General features: G+C 45.8%; 1 protein-coding gene across 1 annotated transcript in view; it reads right to left on the bottom strand.

Moving 5' to 3' along the window:
• LHFPL6 (LHFPL tetraspan subfamily member 6) overlaps positions 1-18938 on the bottom strand; it is a 150605-nt gene that overhangs the window by 9714 nt on the left and 121953 nt on the right. Inside the window, exon 3 of the mRNA XM_009908670.2 lies at positions 4173-4271. Within this exon, the coding sequence (XP_009906972.2) occupies positions 4173-4271 (99 nt within the window). The remainder of the gene's footprint in view (positions 1-4172; positions 4272-18938) is intronic.

The following is an 18938-nucleotide window of genomic DNA, read 5'->3' as shown; positions in this document are numbered from 1 at the left end:
TGCATGATGGATAACCAGATTGCTAGGGAAGAGTAGAGAGTAGGCTCCTCTACAGGTGCAGCACTCTCTCTGTCAAATTATTGGAGGTTACTTTCCATTCTGATTAGCAAAATAGCTCATCTTCTGAATGTACTTTAATCAACAAATGGGGTTGTACTTGGCAGGGTATCTTCAGTTAAAGAATGACTTCCCTTTGCAGAGATGGAGTTGCACAACCACTTTCATTTGGTTGAAAGAAATTAGCCCAATTAAATACCTAAATGTTTAAGTAAACCCTTTGGACACAGTTCACTTCATAAAAAACAAATAAATGTCTAATTTTAAGAGAGCAGCAGACTGCTGGGCATTTCACAATGCCAGCTCAGGTTTTCTAGAGAATACTTGCATCAACTTAGAAGTAAATTAAAGGCATGGGTTTTTTACCGTGTATGTTGGATGAGGGTGGAGTGAGGTGAGTTTCTTCTTCACAATACAGCTATCTCAGCACTATCTGGAGTGTCTAATGCCTTTTTAGAGTGCCTGAGGACACATTTCAAAGCACCTCTTGCCTAGCACACCTACAAAGGATTAGGCTTTTTTATTGGTTCTTAATATTGCTATTTATTTATTCTATCTAGCTGTATGTGACAGAGCTGGTGAAGGTTTGTCTTGTTCTGCTAAAGCAAGAGTTTGCATTTAATTGCTAATTCTGAAACATTTCTGATTGACAGAATTTACCATGCACTGATTTTACCATGCACAATTTGGCTGCTTCTCAGGAGAGTCCTTACAGTCCCTCCTCTGTGCCTGACTCCTGTCCTTCTTATCCTCCTGTAACACAGATTGAAGCTCCTAGCCTTATTTTTCCTGCCTCAAACATCCACCATTTTTTCTCCCATAACACTTGGAAGTCCAGAACAAATCTCAGTGCTGAATCTCAGCCTTTGCTGGCTCTGTGGTCAAACCTGTGGTGCTTTGACCCTCCTTTTGTAACAGCATGCATACATTCCCTGTGGCCCAAGCTGCAGCAGCTGCTCTGCCATCCTTGAAGAGGAGGCTGAATGCTGTCTGCTGATCAACATCTCTTCGAACATCTTCTCCTTTGCGGGTAATCACACACACACTGAATTAGGCTCATCCTTGCTAGTCTCCACAACAGCAGGAGGTGCAGGATCAGTACTCCCACCACCCTCAGCAAACAGGGCCCAAGGCAGCTCAGCTTTCCCGAGGGCGGACTGGAATGCAGCATGTGTGTATGTGGTTCTCATTTCACAGACTCAGGAAAAGAGAGCATATCATTGCGGCTTAATCAAATTAAACATTCAAATGAAAGTGATAATTACTTACATTTGTCTCGAGACTTAGCAAGATTAAGTCTTTGAAACTTCATTTTTGGCCCGTGGGCTACAATGAGTAAGCCAGTCTCTAATGCTTCAGAAAAGCCTAGGGGGCTTGAGCTATCACCAGCCAAGAGGTACTTACAAAAGACGCTGATCGGTGTGGCTGTTAAGCAACCCTCGGTCAGCACCTCTGCTTTGCAGAGGGGTTTGATAACACAGCATCAGCCAGGACTGACATTAAGTACTAAAGGTCCACTGCCAGTGTCCATGGAAAAGAGATCTTTAGTGGTAGAGCTGCCCCACAGAAATCACTACAGCAAACTTCTGCTCTCATTATAATCCGGTAATGAGTGTGTTAAGGTACAATTGCAGCAGATCAGTGAGACCAGCACACCCGTCTAGTCTAGGCATGCTTAACACACCCTGCATGCTCCGGGTCCAGAAAGTGCAGTAAGAGCACACCTCTTGACAGTGAATGCCATATAGTGCATGGTCCTTACACCTGCCTGAAAGGACAGATGCCAGTTAAAATTTTCTCATGGGTTTCTTCACTGACTTTAATGGGAGAGTGATTCAATTTATGCAAAGAACTTGCTCATGAGTCAAGACTGGATGGTGAAGGTATCACAGTATCACTAAGGCTGGAAGAGACCTCGAGGATCATCGAGTCCAACCTGTCACCACAGACCTCATGACTAGACCATGGCACCAAGTGCCACATCCAATCCCCTTTTGAACACCTCCAGGGACGGGGACTCCACCCCCTCCCTGGGCAGCACATTCCAATGGTGAACGACTCGCTCGGTGAAGAACTTTCTCCTCACTTCGAGCCTAAACTTCCCCTGGCACAGCTTGAGACTGTGTCCCCTTGTTCTGGTGCTGGTTGCCTGGGAGAAGAGACCAACTCCTTCCTGGCTACAACTCTGCTCTGATTGTGTGCACTACTGTGTTTGAAGTCACAGTTTGTAGCTGCCTATATGCTGTCTTCAGGGAGCTCCAACTGGCACAATACCCATCTTCCTGCAAATTAGCAGAGAAATAACCTACTAAGGTAACAAGTTTCTGCACTCTGGTAAGAACAGCAACTGCATCCTGGGAGCAAGACAAGCAGGAATCTCAGGAGCAGAGCTCTTAACATGGCTGGTGTGGAAGAGCAGGCATCAGCATGCGCCAGCAAGGGGTCAGCTGGTCTTTCAAATGGGGGTCCTGCTACAATGGGCTAAGAACTACTTCAGGCTTCTGCGAAAGGATTGACCACGGGCAGTGATGAGCCCGACTGCTCCTTGCAATACCTGCTGCAGTGCTGTGCCAAGTCTTTCCACTAAATCCTTTAAGGCACCTTTTCATTGAGCTGGGAATATTAGTTATGGGACTTCTTTTCCTGCTAGTTAACTATACATTTCTGTTCTCACTGCCATCGTTCCTTTGTGCTCATGTCTTTCAATTATTAGGTGAATAAAAGAGTTTCAAAAACTTTTTATACTTCCCTGAAAAGAAAAACTAGTATCAATAGTGCAGAAGGATGTAAGAGTTCAGATAACAAGGTAAAGCCTCTGGAGCATGTTACACATCCCTGGGACAAAACTGTTAATGGCTGCTGATAACAACATCAGGAGCAATAGCAGAGATGATTGGTAACGAGATTTTTTGGTCCCTTGCCAGATCAAATGCACTCCAGAACACCACAGGAATGGTGCAAGGGAGGGTGATCTGGACTATCTCTCCCAAAGCAAAGTTTTTACCTTTCAACCTCAATTTATTTCCATATCTTGACAAGAATAATCTCTGAGATAGAAACAAAACTCCTTACTCCTGAAGCCTGACAGAAATATCACTGTAAAATTAAAACATAATGCAGCAAGTTTGTGTTCAACCTTAGGAGATCATTTTCGCCCACTGTACTTTGCACTGGGATTACTGCCAGGCCACCACAAACCCTGCACTTAAAACTATGGAAAGAATTTCTATTGCTAACTGCAAGGCTTAGCTTGTATAGGGTGGAAATGGGGAGCTGCATGTGCTTGTGCTGGAGAGTAGGAGGTCTCAAGCTTTCAGAGGGTCAGAGTGGTCAGTCTCCCCTGCTCCTTAGTAGGATTGTAGACCCCCCTCTTTTTCAAGTGACAAAGGGTTAGAGAGCGCTTACAAAATAGGGTATCAGCACCTGCATTGATCTCTCTAACTAAACAAGGACCTGCATTTGCATTCAAACATCTGATCATCCACATTGCTTAAACCTTGGGTCACTCCTGGGCCCTTTCTTTCTAAAGCCCTTGCCAGAGGCAGCATGCCTCAAATCACACGAATGCAAGCCCAGCGTGGCCACAGGCCTGGCTCTCATTCAGTGCTCACTGCAGTCAGCAGCAGTAAGAGCAGTGGCTTGTTTGGGAGAAGGCTGAAACAGGGAGCAAGAGCTATTTACTGGCTTCCCAAGGATGTGAGTAACCAAAACCATACTCTTTAGGCTTGGGTTGGAAGGCCATAAACATGTCAGATTTCAAAGACAGCTAATTGCACTCATCAGGAATTACCATGACCGCCTGCTCCATCAAGACCTCCAGGAGTGTTAGCTTCCATATTTGCATGACTATTAAATCTGATGTCTTAAATATACACATGCAAACATACAAACAGACATACATGCCTTCATTTTCCTCTATAATGTTCTTCTGGAAAATATTCCCAGCCAATCTATCTGCAATTCCCTGCCTTGGCATCATGCCAGAACGATGCAAGGGGAATACTCTACCACACACAACTGGGTAGCTACTCCAAGCCTGTGCTCATGTCCTTGTTTGTTTATGGAAAATGCACAGAAGAGTGCAACGTGGCTCAGATCCTCTGGTGATGACTCACCCAATTCAAACTGGTTGGAAAGGTTGCCACAGGTTTGTCTGACTTCTTCACTGTCCCAGCCAAGAGGATAAAGGGCACAACCAGAGCCAATCAACAAACCTACGGAGTGAAAAGAAAATATAAGTTTATACAGGCAATTGCATTAGCTTAAACACAGGGTATGGCTCGGAAATCAAAGTGTTAAACTACCATTTGGGCATCTCAGAGGGAAAAATAAATCATCTTCTCCTAAAAACAGTAGAAAATCATTTGGCCTTTTATTGCTGCTTTCTGCTACACTGTGTTGTAGCTGGTCTGTGGGCTGGAGGCAGCATTGGCAGTTCAACACCAGAAGCCATCCTCAGATTCTGGAGCTTCTACTTGAGAGTTTTTAGACTTGCCCTTCTCCTCTGCAGAACTGCTACATATACTGTTTGGAAAACTCAACGTGGGGTTAAATAGAAGCTGTGTTAATTACAGCATTTACAGGCTGATTGCTTCTGATTAATTAAAACAACAATCAACCAGGGTTTATCAAGGTTCTAGCAGGAAAAGTAAACTGTGCTAATCTGCTGTCATTTTCCTTTGGCTTTCACTCTTTCAAAAGCCAGGGAAGAATGGTTTCATGTCACCTGATCAGTTCATGCCACAGGTACACACTGCAAAGTTTCCTCAAATCATTTCAGCTAAAACAACAGAAGTCTCAAACCACTGACGTATCATCACACTTGGCTCAACATTCACAACACTCTCTGCCTTCTCCAGCCCTCATGCTGCCCCAAACAGATGTGTTTTGGCTAAGCCTTATCCTTCACCAGATCTTGCTGGGAAACACCCAACGGGCCATGGTTATTTTGCTGAAGTGGCATTTTTATCATACTGCATTCTCAGCTGTCCCTGCAGCAGCTGCCAAAAAGTGGGTGTAGCTGGCAAAGCTTCTCACACCAACAGCCTAGAGAGGACATTTCAGTCTATGCTGCAGCATTTAAATGCTACCTCCTGTATGTCAGATTTTATTTGTAAGATTGGAAACAAATCACTAATGGCCTGATGCTTTGCAGGCTGTAAAGGCAAGCAGCTCCTCCAAAAGTCTGCAGGGTGGGTTTGCAGTGGTGCCTTTTACCTTAGGTACAGGACTGGTACAAGGCTTCAAGTCCTACAGCTGTCATTGCCTGACTTTGGGCACCTCGCTTTTCCTGTCTTGAGAACGAGGACAAGGTGCTCCCTGGAAAAGCACTTCTGCTGCTGTGCTCCTAACACAGGAAAAGCTCAAGATGCGGTGACAGAAGTGCTGTGGACTTCGCACCAGTCTAATGCACCCTGAGAGTGATCCTGACTCAGGCCAGGAGCTAGCTGTGCATTTCTACTAACTCCATCCTCAAATGCCTCAGATTTTCGTATTCTGATGCTCCTTTAAGATATAGAAATCACCTTATTATGTTCTTGACTTGCTCAAAGACACATCTGAACAAGACACTGATGTTCTGCAGTGGTATCTCAACTTTCTCTAAAAGATGTTCAATGCTTAAACAGCTTAGCTGTTAGCAGAGTAGCTCAGCAACTCCTTTGCTGCTTCTTTAAGCACATCTGCCCCTGTTTAGGCTCAGTATTAGCTCCTTGGATCTTTTTCCAGTAGATTCCAATTTCTTCTTGCTACTCAAGTTTGATTCTTCCTTTCCTTGTATAGCAGTCATTGCAGGCTCCTCTCCATATCTACATCACATAACAAAAAGAAATCCCTGAGGCAGCTCCCTCTGAGGGGGTGCATTTATCCAGTAGCTGTAAAGGGAGAAAACCAATTAAGGACACATGAATGCTAGGTATTTTCAGACCGTGGCCTGACCTGGATATGGTTGCTTCTAATGCCCTTGCTAATGGCTTTCCCAGCATCATCTGATTTCTGTCCCCAGAGCTGCAGAGCCAATGGCAGCAGGTAGAACCCATGTAAATGAGAGTCACTTCTAATTAAATTCTCAGGAAAGATGTTTCTCAGAAAAGAGAACTTAAGCCAAAACTACTTCTACATTTGTTAAAGACAGCTGAAGACTCTGGGAAAAAATCTGATTGGTTTCTCACTTGAATTGCTAAAGCAAGAAGAGTGTTGTGAAACACTGATAGCACAGCTGATGGAGTGGGCACGATGCAACAGGGCAAGGAAGAATGTAACCACTGAGGATTGAGAATGGCTGGAGAAGGGAGGAAGAGCATGCAGGTGCCACAGGTAGCCTCACAGACCAGTGAACCGTGGCTGCCCCAGCCAGTTCTGCCACGATTCTGACCCCTTCCCATACTGGTTGTGGTGCCCATTACCTGCCTGGTGCCAGCCCAAGAAGACCACAGACCAAAAGTTTCTCTGGGCAGAAGTGAACTGGTCTGCCTGGGCTGCTTTCAATCACCTTGTTTCCTTGAACAGATACTCTGGGAGACCTCACAAATGCTCAAAGGGCAACATTTGTCATTGGAATGTGCTGCCCAGGGAGGTGGTGGAGTCCCCATCCCTGGAGGTGTTTAAGAGGGGACTGGACGTGGCACTTGGTGCCATGGTCTAGTCGTGAGGTCTGTGGAGACAGGTTGGACTTGATAATCCTTGGGGTCTCTTCCAACCTTGATGATACTGTGATACTGTTGTTGTGAGGGGCAGGGAGATGAGTGCAGGGGGTCAGAAGGAAGAAAGGCAGGCTTCCAGCCACCTGTGCCGGACCAGATGAAAGGGCAGCCAGCCCTTCCTCACAAACAGGTCCTGGGAAAGCCTCCTGCCCAGTTCTTCCAGGAGGGCACAACAGCGGCACTGTGGACAAGTGAAAGGGCTATTAGCATAACAATGCTGCCCTTCCAAACTCAAAACAAGCTGCTACTCAGCACTTGCCAAGTACTTTCCTGAGGTGGCAAGTGTCTAGAGCCCACTGCATTCAGAGGACTGTTTGTTTTCAGCTCTCTTTAGCTTATGTTGCAGTAACAGGTTGTTATTTGGCTTTTTTCCCCAGGAATATTTGGGCTGTCCAGCCTGGAGAAAAGAAGGCTCCGGGGAGACCTTCCAGCAGCCTTCCAGTACATAAAGGGGGCCTACAAGAAAGCCAGGAAGGAACTTTTTACAAGGGCTTGTAGCGATAGGGCAAGAGAGAATGGCTTTAAGCTTGAGGAGTGTAGATCTAGATGTTAGGAAGAAATTCTTCACAGTGAGGGTGGGGAGACACTGCCGCAGGCTGCCCAGGGAGGCTGCGGATGCCCCTCCCTGGAGGTGTTCAGTGCCAGGTTGGATGAGGCTTTGAGCAACCTGGGCTGGTGGGAGGTGTCCCTGCCCGTGGCAAGGGGGTTGGAACGGGATGATCGTCAAGTTCCCTTCCAACCTAAGCCATTCTGTGAATCTATGAATCCGACTGTCATCCACAGCACTTTCCACTGCCACCCTCCTTACACAGGTCACCCTTCTCCAAACATGTTCACTCTTTCTGCCTCCAGTGAGACCCTGGATTCAATGATCACAGCCTTGGCAGTTGCAGCTCCTTCCTCAGCCAGACCTCTTCATCCCCCTGTTACAGCCTCTTTCCCAGCTCTGTAAGTCCAAATCCCAGCTTCAGTGAAAATAAATCCTGGGGTTCAGTCAAAAATGCATAACCAACACAATATACTGTAAATTAAAGTGCTCCAAAGGTGCTGCCACATGAGCCCAGAGCATGAGTGACAGGGCAGGGTGTTTGCTTGCAAAGGACGAGGTACAAATCCTCAGACAAGCTCATACACCTCATTTAGTCCATACAAAACTTGCTGGAGACCAAAGGCACTGCCAGGACCACGGAGCCAGATTCCCACCTGGCTAAAAGACTTATGCCTGTAAGTACTGCTTTTTCCACAGGTACCAACTAACCACAACCAAGCACCCTATCAAGTCTCCTCCTAAACACCTCCAGTGATGGTGACTCCAACACCTCCCTGGGCAGCCCATTCCAATGGGCAATCACTCTCTGTGTAGAACCTCTTCCTAACATCCAGCCTAAACCTCCCCTGGCACAGCTTGAGACTGTGTCCTCTTGTTTTGGTGCTGGGTGCCTGGGAGAAGAGACCAACCCCCACCTGGCTACAACCAGGCTCTCTTGAGCCTCCTCTTCTCCAGGCTAAGCAACCCCAGCTCCCTCAGTCTCTCCTCACAGGGCTTGTGTTCCAAACCCCTCCCCAGCTTTGTTGCCCTTCCAATGGCCAGTCACTCTTTCTGGGAAAAATTTCTTCCTAAAGTCTTAAAAGTTGTTGTTCTGACATCTCTTTCGGTAGCACTGGCTGTCAACTGGTTTTGATTCACCTTCAAACATTCCCCTGCAGTGCTGCACACGTGTCTGGCACGGATTTAGGTCTCTTAACAAAGCAGTTATGCTCCCCAGTACTTCTTGCAGGCCATGTGCATGCCAAACTCAGGCATTTGCCTTCGGTGCAAGGATTTCATGAAGACTTAGAACCTCTCAGTCGGTGAGAGAAAAGTTCCCATTTTGCTTTACGCACTGGGGTAAGTCTATATGTGTGTGAGGTCTGTATACATACACACACGTGTCTGTGTGTGAGTGCATAATGTCTCGTTGCGTTCAGCAGGATCCTACATGGCCTCAGCAGAGCTGGTATTGCCTCAGTCTGCACGGGAAGTGAAATTGGGAGCTGTCATTTCAGCCCCCTTATTTTATGTGCTAAAAGTGCAGACTGTGCCCCAAAGCCCATGGTTAGTAATAGGACTTGGACAAAAAACCCTCAGCTTCTTCTTTACCCTCTAATCAATCCACTCCTGTTTGTAAAGCAACTAAGAGTGTAAATCAGACCCTGCAAAAGCAAAATACTGCACACTATTGCTGCTAATAACTCAGACACGTTCAACCACGCCATTGAATCACAGAGAACGTGCTGAACAGCTGCAACCTCCACTGAAAGACCTAAGCTAAATCCAAGGACTGCAAACCCAAGAGAAAACCTCAAGCTAGTTTTGCACTTCAGCAGAGAGCAGTTACTTGCCCAGCTCAAGAGCCACATCATGGCCTGCCCTACAGTTGTTATATTTAGCCAGCTCTGCTGCTCAGGACACCACACCCATCTTTACAGATGCTTCAAATGCTTAGGATGACTGTAACCCTTCTTCAGAACGTAAACAACAACAAAAACCCCAAACCACCATGCTGTAATTACCATCATCTGTCATCTCCCATTATCCATGACAGTCAGTGAAAGAAATAGAAAGGGGAAGGAAATGTGCGGGTCCATAAACAGCACCTTCACAAAACCAGCTGCAGCTTCAGGATGCAAGGCAGCCAGTCAGTAGGACAGAGCCAGCTGGCACCAGAGGTGGAACTTGGCTGCTGTTTCGGATGCCACGCCACGCACCAGTGGAGGTGTTGGCACCATCAGAGACCAGCTCTTCTGGAGTAGCTCTGCATTTGGGTATGAAACGGGCTCCTTTCCTTGACCCGTGACGCACTGCTGTTGCAAGTGCTGTAGCTGGCTTGGCGCGCTAGTGAGGCATGCAGGAGTGCGCCACAGGGCTGTCTTAATGCAGCCAGCTTTGGCACTGCAGAGCTGGAATTAAGTGCTTGGCTTCAATATTTAACAACATCCCATTTAGCACCAAGCTCTTTCCACAGCCCATGAAGAGAGCTGGATACCTTCAAGTAGTGAGCTAAAACCAGCCTGTGTGCAAAGTGAGGAGCTGCCCAGACCTACACGCTGCAAAACTGCAAACCAGAGGGTGGGTGTCTGCCCAGAGCAACCCTTGTTCACTCCAGATTGCCCACCCAGTCACTCTTGCAAAGTGTGATCACAATTTCTTAACACTTGGTACTTGAAAGATGATCTTTTCTGTCTATAGTGGAACTTGATTGTGATTGAAAATAATTGAATGTAACAGGTTCTGCATAGGGTGGATGTGACAGGGAAGGGACAGTAATTACATTAGTGGCTTGGCACAGACCTAGGTTTCATCTAAGAAGTGATAAAGAAATGATTTGTGGCATGGAGCAATCAACTTATTCTAAAAGGTAAAATATTAACCACTATTAATATTTCTAACAATAGCTTGCATGTAGTAAAGTCTCAAACAATAAATATTGAAGGATTAATAACTAAGAGACATTAACCAGATTTTGCCATGGACAAAGTGACTGCACTCAGAAAGACCCAGACTGGCTGGAAAAAGTCAATGCACACAAAATGAGAAATGCAAATCTGTGTGGTGGGCAACCTTCAGACTGCTGCTGTGGCTTCAATGGGAGCCTACGCTCAAATATCCAGTGTGCATTGAACAGAACACAGAATAGAACACAGAATTAACCAGGCTGGAAAAGGCCTTTGAGATCATCAAGTCCAACCTATCACCCAGCACCATCTAAGCAACTAAACCATGGCACCAAGTGCCTCATCCAGGCTCTTCTTAAACACCTCCAGGGATGGTGACTCCACCACCTCCAGGGATGGTGACTCCACCACCTCCCTGGGCAGCACATCCCAATGGCCAATCTCTCTTTCTGTGAAAAACTTCTTCCTAACCTCCAGCCTAAACCTCCCCTGGCACAGCTTAAGACTGTGTCCTCTTGTTCTGGTGCTGGGTGCCTGGGAGAAGAGACCAACCCCCCCCCCCCCCCCCCCCCCAAAGCTACAACCTCCCTTCAGGTAATTGTGGAGAGCAAGAAGGTCTCCCCTGAGCCTCCTCTTCTGCAGGCTAAGCAACCCCAGCTCCCTCAGCCTCTCCTCCCAGGGCTGTGCTCCAGACCCCTCCCCAGCTTTGTTGCCTTCTCTGGACACCTTCCAGCCACTCAACAGCCCATGTTGACATCACACAATAAATTAATTGTCTGTAACTGCCCTGACAGCACATAGCTAACGAGTCCTGTGTTACAGACTCAGCCCTTCCCCTCACTTGTTGAGGTCACAGTGTGTCCCTGTCTGCTATCTGGCTCATTCTTGTTTTGTTGTCAGCCCATTAAATCATCGCATCCTCGAGAGCCTGTTAAATAAAGCCAATCCACCCCGGTCTTCCTTTTTCTCCCTTGCAAAGGGTAAACCTAAGCACATGATTCAGATAAATCTGATGGAGAAAAGAATCGGTTTGATCAATAAAGAGAGGTAGTGGATGACAGTAAATGAGGCAGCTAGCTTTACATTCAGCCTCAGAGACTTGCTGCTAAAGAATGCAGTTTCAAATGGGAAACAAACCAATGGTGCCTTTCCTTACGGGCTTTTAAAGTGCCTCTGGCATGGGAACTAGGAACTGTGTTCCTGTTCTGTATATCCCCAGCTCCAGTCACAGCTGTGCCCTATGAATGCAGTGAAAGGGACAGCTTGGGCACCATAAAGGACCTCCTTGGGCACCAGTTAGAGGTGGTCTGCAGCACTGTAAGGGCAGGGGGAAGCCAAATCTGTATTTCCACCTGGCAAAATAAAAGGAATGGGTCAGGTCTGGTATCTGTACTGCAGAGTCAAAATAAATACAGAGACAAAGGCTGCCTTCTGTACAGCCACATTTTAGTGACAACCATCTTCTTCAAAATATCTTCATCGTTTTTATTCCCTTCATCTTTTAGTTTCCCCCTTTTCCTTTTCATACCTAAGAACAGAACCTTGCCATATTTTTTTTGTACAGCTACTTTTCAGTGAAAAATATCTTCTTTAAAATACCTTCCTCCTTTTTTTACTCCCTTCTTCCACTTTTCCCCCTTAAATTTTCATACCTGACCAAAAAAACAAGAACCTTGCTGCATTTTTTTGCCAGGCATTTCTAGTGAGCTGTGCTCATCTGACAGACACCCAGGCCATCTGGAGCAGATGACAGAATCACTTGGAAGCCATCCCTTTCAAAACCATTTTAATGATGATTTTTCCTTTCACGTTTTTTTCTCTATTAGCCCATCTGAATCTTCAAGGATGATAGAAAGTTTTCACAGTCCCATCTGTCACTTGAAGGTACAGTGATCTCTACAAACAAAACCAAACCACTTTTTAGACGCTGCACAGACTGACTCTCCAGTGATTCTGATTTAAAAACTTTCCTTACTGCCATGGTTCTGTAACATTTACCTGCTACAGAAGAGAGCCTGCAGGGTGAAAGTCAAATTGAGCTGGCACATGAAGTTGTCTGCTGCTTTCAGATGTACCTCAGTAAACCAACAACGGGGTTAAAGAAGAATTGGTTTAAAATATTTCAGCAGAGGCAGCTTCTGAAGTCCCTGCTCAAGAAACTCTCCAGAAGCTGTAGCCTAGCAGTGGCTACAGAGTGACAGAAGCAGGCCAGAGCGGATTCAGACTCCAGAGTCTGGGCAAAGCAGTAGGAACAAATGGAGTAAAGAGGGGAAGGCAGAGAGAAAGAGCGCTGTTGGCTGCAGGCAGCCCGGCTCCTGTGCCTGCAGGAGTCCAACCACAGCTCGGTCAGTGAGGCACGGTGACAGCTCCCGGCTCTTCACCCAGAAACATCCCTTAAGGTCACACTCCTGCTGCTTCTCTTGACATCATCACCGTGTTATTTGATTTCTCTGTTGTTCTTCTGCTAGACAAATGGTATTGCACCAGTTCTTACCACTGCTGTTAATACCTGTCCCTCAGAAAACCCAGGCATGCCCCTGACCCAGGCTTTTATTGGCCTTAAACAGGAGATCAGCACTTCAGGCAACAGCTCTCTATCGAGTTAGTACTCCCTGAACATGGGGCATTTGACTGCTTCCTTATTGAGCCTGAACTGAGAGTGCATTGTCTGGGGAAGAGGACAACTGCCTACACAGTGAATGAACACAATAAGGGACTCTCTTACTCCCTCACTGTGCAGGCAGGGGTCCCCCAGGGGCATGCAGATACAAATTACATCTATGCTGAACCAAATTTCCTCTCACTTCTCATCACAAGAGTCACAGCATGGGAGACAGCAACTCAGTTCAGGGCTTCACCCAAGATCAAGGTGTTTCTTCCACAGACTATGCTATAGCAAGGCATTAGAGGGACTCAGGATGCAAATCAAAATTAAATGTAAGAACAAAAAAACCCAGAGAAAATAAACTACTACAGCCTTCAGCTTTGCAGATCCTGCCTCCAGTAACACTGCTGCATCTTAAGTGGGATGGAAAAAATGGGTTTTCAGCTAAGGGCAAAAACCCCATCACCCTGCTGATTCTGATCCCAAGGTATTAATTCAATTCATTTGGCTTTGTTCATCTTCCCTTCTTCTTATGACTGCCAAGTCCCATCCCTCAAATGAGTCTTTTTGTGTTATTTTGGGTTACCCCACAACATGAGCATCCACTGTCTGGCAGCTGCCTGGCTATGAAACTAGGTGAACAGCCGCAGCAAAGAGCTGCCACCTGCCTGCTACTACTTCCCAGAGCTCTCAGGAAGCAGGGCTGGTGGCAAAGGAAGCCTAAAAAAGGCACTACAAATGTCTGCCAGGGTTCAGCGTGACAAAGTGCTGTGTCATGGGAGAGCCACAGTCCCTGCTTTGTCCCTGACTGAGGGCATGGGGCAGCAGAGGGTTCAGATAGGAGCTTTCTGACAGATGGAGCATCACGTTTCATTTTCATTTGATTAAAGGTGAGGTGTTCACCAGAAGTGCTTTAGGATCAGAGGAGGAAATCCACCCACCCAGAGACCCTAAATTGCTACCCAAAAGCTTATAGCTTTGTCTGCTCTATTTGGCCCTGGGCATTTTAAAAAGCAATACTGAGGGCTTCAGAAATAGGACTGGAGGCTGGGAGAAACCCAAAATAGTGAAGTAGGAAGAGTGGAGAATTCTTACACAGAGAGACTGCTAAATGGGAGTGAAATAATAAGGGCCATTGGGTAAACGGATGAGTAACAGGGCAGTGGCAGCTGCTGCTGTGAAAGGAAAGATCCAGCACCAAGTTCAAAGTCCTGTGAAATAGGTGCTAGTGCAAAGAGTAACGAGACTGCAGCTCTCAACAGTTCCAGCCACTGGAAAGTCACTCCTGGAAACACTTCTTGAGACTTTTACAGAGCAACAGCAAAGTAAACAGACTCCACAGGCTGTGCAGGTTGGCACTAGTAACTAAGAAAGCCAAGAATTTAATCCCATTTTGCATATGCAGTAGGCAGAGTAATATGATGTTTCAGAAACTGTTGGATTAGAATTTGTAGCTAGATGTTTCACTGAAACCCCCTTTATTTCCACTCATTATATAGCACCATTCACAGGCAGAAGACTTAGACAGATCCAAGCAAAGAGGTAACTTGTGCAACTTACCTCTCACTGGTTATGGTTAAGTGAGGCTAAGGCTGGGCACAGAGTCAACATGGAGGCTATCTGGAGATGTATTAACTGGTTAAAGAATTCACTGAAGGAGAGACTCCAAGAGAGACTCCCTTGCAAATTGCCCCTCTTACGTTCTCATCCCCTCAGTCAATAATACATGCATTGGATGCCAAGCAGAACACCCTGCAGACAGAAGTTCCACAGGTCTCAGGTTCAAACCAGGTGAAAAACAAGGGGGGACAGAGGAGGGTGAGGGGGGTGGAACCCAGGAAGGCTTTCATCATGTCTATTTTTCCCAGCCATGGCTGTTAGGTGCTGGCATAATTGACTCAGAGTGGGATTTAGTCACTCAAGTATGTCACTTTCTGTCAGTTTAAGTGCTGTTTGGCATGTCCCTTAGCCCGCAGCAGCCTCTCTAGAGCACTGCAAATTTCCCTGTCATACCTGCCAGCCCACACAGAGGTCTTGCAGACCCTAGGGTATCTCTAACAGTGTAAAGCATCTAGATTTAGGCTAATGAATTTCACCCTAGATACCTATTGATCTCAATGTGAGCTTAGAAACCTAACACAAGGGAAAGTATCTGTTTTGTATACACCTTTAAAAAGTGTATGAATCTGTAATTGAATCCAGCCTGGAGTTACGCAGACATTATTTTATCCCTTACCTTCTATTCTTCTGCCCTCATTCTGGCCTTAGGAGGAAAAAGCCTTAATTCCTGTCATAAATTCTGCCTTCCTTTGTGGGAAATGACCTGAATGTTAGGGGAGAAGAGAAGATTAAAGGAAAAGCTCCTGACTGTAAACCTGTATGTCCTACCTAAGTTATTTCTACGGAAACAAGTTGTTGCTTCCAAATGGCCTTGATTTGCCTCAATCCACAGCACCACAGAGCTGGACCACTCAGGACTAGCTTTGGTGAGCCTGCATGTCATTCCTCCCAGAGTCTGTGGTGCAACAAAATGATTGACACCGTTTGTTCAGAGAAGGACATGGTCCAGTGCAAGGCAGAGTGAAGCTGCAGAGTGGAACTGAAACACTTGAAGAACTGCAGAAAATGCTGTGGAGTTTGACTGTCAGCTCATTTTTGTTTGGCAAGCCATGATCTCTGCTTGTACATCATAAGTGCCTGAGCATTATCACATGCCATCAGACTTCTTTATGTGACAGCCCATCTGTGTGCTCACCTCATTGCTTTGTGGCTCAGAATCAAATGCCTGACAATTCAGAGAGTCTCGGGCAGCATATGGCATATGACACCCTGCATTTAAATAGGAATCACTCCGTTACAAACACAAGGGTGCCTACTGCAATTAATAACAGGTGCTTTAATAACTAGCTTCCCAAAATATGCAGTCATAGTAGATGAAGTGCTATTCTTTTACATTAATATGAATCTCAACAGCAGCTGGAGACTGGACAGAACTCGACAGAGCTTTGCACAAGCTCCATGCTCAAAGGATTTGCAGTATGTGAACTGATCTCGGGAAGCATCATGAGGAGCACAGGAGGGAAATCCATCTTGTGTCACAGAAGTAAGTTGCCTAAGCATTACAGTGGATAAATGGATAGGCATTGACACACCTATTTAATACAAACTGGGCAGACTAAGGCTGTTATGAGCACTAAGGAAAAGCCTACAGCAGCCCAACTCCCGAGCACGGCTCCAGTGGTTTTGCCTCTAGGTTGTCACAGCCTTTGGAAATATTCAGGCACGAACTGAACTACCAAATAATTGATATTCTGTGCCTGTTAGCTCACTGATCTGTGAAAAACAATAGCTTGTAGGGACTGGATAAAGCAACACAAATGTCCAGCCAATTCCTGTGCTTCAGTGGCATATCCCCAAAGTGACAGAACTACTATAATGGATACAAAGCACACATCCAAAGGTGAAATCCTGCACACCAGGCTTTTGTTGCTTTTCTTTCTTTGTTCTTTAGTTTATTTCAGCTGAGCTGTCCAAGGATTAATGGAAGATCAGCATCTCATTAAAACTACAGCCATACTCAAGACTTTGAAACCTTTGTAGCATTTTCAGTATGTGGTCTGCAGATCTTCAGGTCTTCTGACAAACCAGGGAGCACTTCCAAGCAAGTTCATACACACTAACAGGAAATCTATTCCTGATCAAGAGGCTGAGTGGCTCTGCATTTCTACTGAAAAGTCTGCAAGACCCCTCAAATCAAACAAGTTTGGAAAACACTTCTCTAGATAGGAAATACAGCAAGATAAACTGCTATAATGTCACAAAAGTCAGTGCTAGTCATCAAACACACAGAGAATGACTTTTCCCTTCATAGCATTCTCACTAGTTTCACAGGTTTAAACCTCCCTCTGCAAAAATGTACACACCAGCCCAGCTGACAGACAGGCCTGCAGCCATCAAACCCACCTCTCTGTACAGTGTAGAGCTCCGGTGGCTGCATCACAGACAGCTAAGTGTTGTGAAATGCACAGGAACTGGTGAAGGAGAGGGCAGCTTAATTTATTGTTTGCTGCTGCAACTGCAGTACTTTTTAGCAGCTTTTTTGATACCCTCTGCACCCACAAGCCTACTTGCAAAGCATTCAGCTAAGCAGGGGAATGAATCCGTACATGGACAAAGGTGTACACGGTGCAGCTTGCTTCGGTGACAAATCGGTGTGAAACAAAAAGAACTGAGTCAAATCTAAGCAATAGTAGACTCCATCTGACATCAATGGTTGGTATGGCTTCCTCAGTTCAACAAAACACAGCTAAAACTTCATTCCCAGTGACTTTGTCTTCAAGAAGAGGGATTGCAAGGCCCAACGCAGCTCTGAAGAGAACTGTGCAGCACTCCGAACGCTGTTTCCATGCTGCCAGACCGCCTGGGGTCTGTTGTGCATGACTTTCACATGCTCCAAAGGCTCCTTCATGTCACATACCCAGAAAAAGGACATTTTTTGTTTTCAAAAAGAAATGACAAATGTGGAATATTCTGTGATTCCTATCTGAAGGCATTCAAACTCAGTAACTGACCTAATTTGGGGGGGAGAAATGCTCTTCCGAGTCAATTTCTCTCAAACAGGTTCCATTTTTCAGTTTGCCACAGAATGTGATAAATCTTAATTTTGGACAGGAGCCACAGTTTGTTACAAATATATCTCACATCTGCAATATTTGGCACTGCTGCTTGTCCTCTCCAGGGAAAACCCCTATGGACAACTGCACTAAGATCTCAAACGCACTTAACTCTTTCTCGCGATGCAGACCAGCACGTAAGAGGGAAGAATTGGCTTCTCCCACGATGAGCTCATGAGCCCACATTTGCTCTCAATCTGAAATCCTCTTCATCCAAACCCAGCTGTGAGTTATCCCAAGGCAATGCAGTAACACCTCAGCACTGCCCAGCTCTTTATGTGGAGAGCCTTTCGATTCCCATCTTCTTCCTGCGTCATTTAGTCAATTCTTTTATGCAGAGAGCATACTTAAAGCACACACACTCACAAAAAAAAGCCTTGGAAGCTTGAGTTGGAAGAGAACATCAAGAAGTGATCCTACCCATACCTCAGCCTCCAATTCAGGATAAGTTCTGCTGGTACCTTCCAAGAGAAATATTTGTTTAGTCTGTTCTTAAAAAGCCTCTGACAGTGAAGACCCTACCTCTTTCCAAGACAATCTGTTCTTGTGGCTCTGTGTCTGCAACAAAGCCTTTCATGCTGCCTAACCTCTGTCTTCTGTGTTGTAATATAAGTCCGCTCCTTAAGCCACAGACTTTGCTAAACCCCTACCTAACTTCTGAGAGAGCAGTTCACTTTCTTCCCCCTTTGCTGTACCTCTCTCTCCAATTTCCCAATTTATTCATTTTTTCCTGCTGGAATTGGCCATTCCAAACAGCCTTCTCTATCCAGAGGATTTCTGTGGCTGCTGGCTTCAACAATCTGTTGGAACGTTTCCCTTGGAAAACAAAAAGCAATGCCAGCATGCTATCAGAGCGGCTGAAAAATGAACCAAACTCACGGTGTTCAGTTGAAAGAAACGAAAAGGAAAGTTAAATCAAATTTAAGGGAAGACCTTGAAGGTGGTGGCAACACTAACCAGCAAAACCCTAAAAGGAACTGTGTGACTTGGAGCTCATTACTGCCCTCTCTTCCCAAAACCTTTTCACTGCTTTATGAGCAGTGGAAGACTCATCAAATACATCTCTGCTATAAAGGCTATCCTTCAGTAAAGTCTATCAGTGCTTTGAAGCCATCTTCAGCACTTAATGTTTCTGCTCCAATTTACAAGATCATTGGCTGACTGGAGCATGCAAGTGGTAGATACAAGAAGACATTCTTATTTCAGCCCTGGGAGGATTGAGCACTACTCACTCAGCAGCACTGGATGGACCTCCTGCAAGGACCAAGAGAAAATGTAACAAAAAAATGGAGGCAAACAGAAAATGAAAAAGCTATGAGATGAATGCCACATGGCTGCAGAAGCAGCTGATGTTGGCACTTAGACAATAGCTTTGTCTTCAAAGAGGAAGAGGAAAGGTCCTTTATTTTATACTGTCCCCATGCAGTGCTACAGGCTGGGGTCAGAGAGGTTGAAGAGCAGCCAGGC

Source organism: Dryobates pubescens, chromosome 7 (genome assembly GCF_014839835.1).
Source record: "Dryobates pubescens isolate bDryPub1 chromosome 7, bDryPub1.pri, whole genome shotgun sequence".
In the NCBI taxonomy this organism is placed as follows: Eukaryota; Metazoa; Chordata; class Aves; order Piciformes; family Picidae; genus Dryobates; species Dryobates pubescens.
The sequence above is the reverse complement of the archived record's forward strand: the minus strand, read 5'-3'. Positions and strand labels throughout refer to the sequence as shown.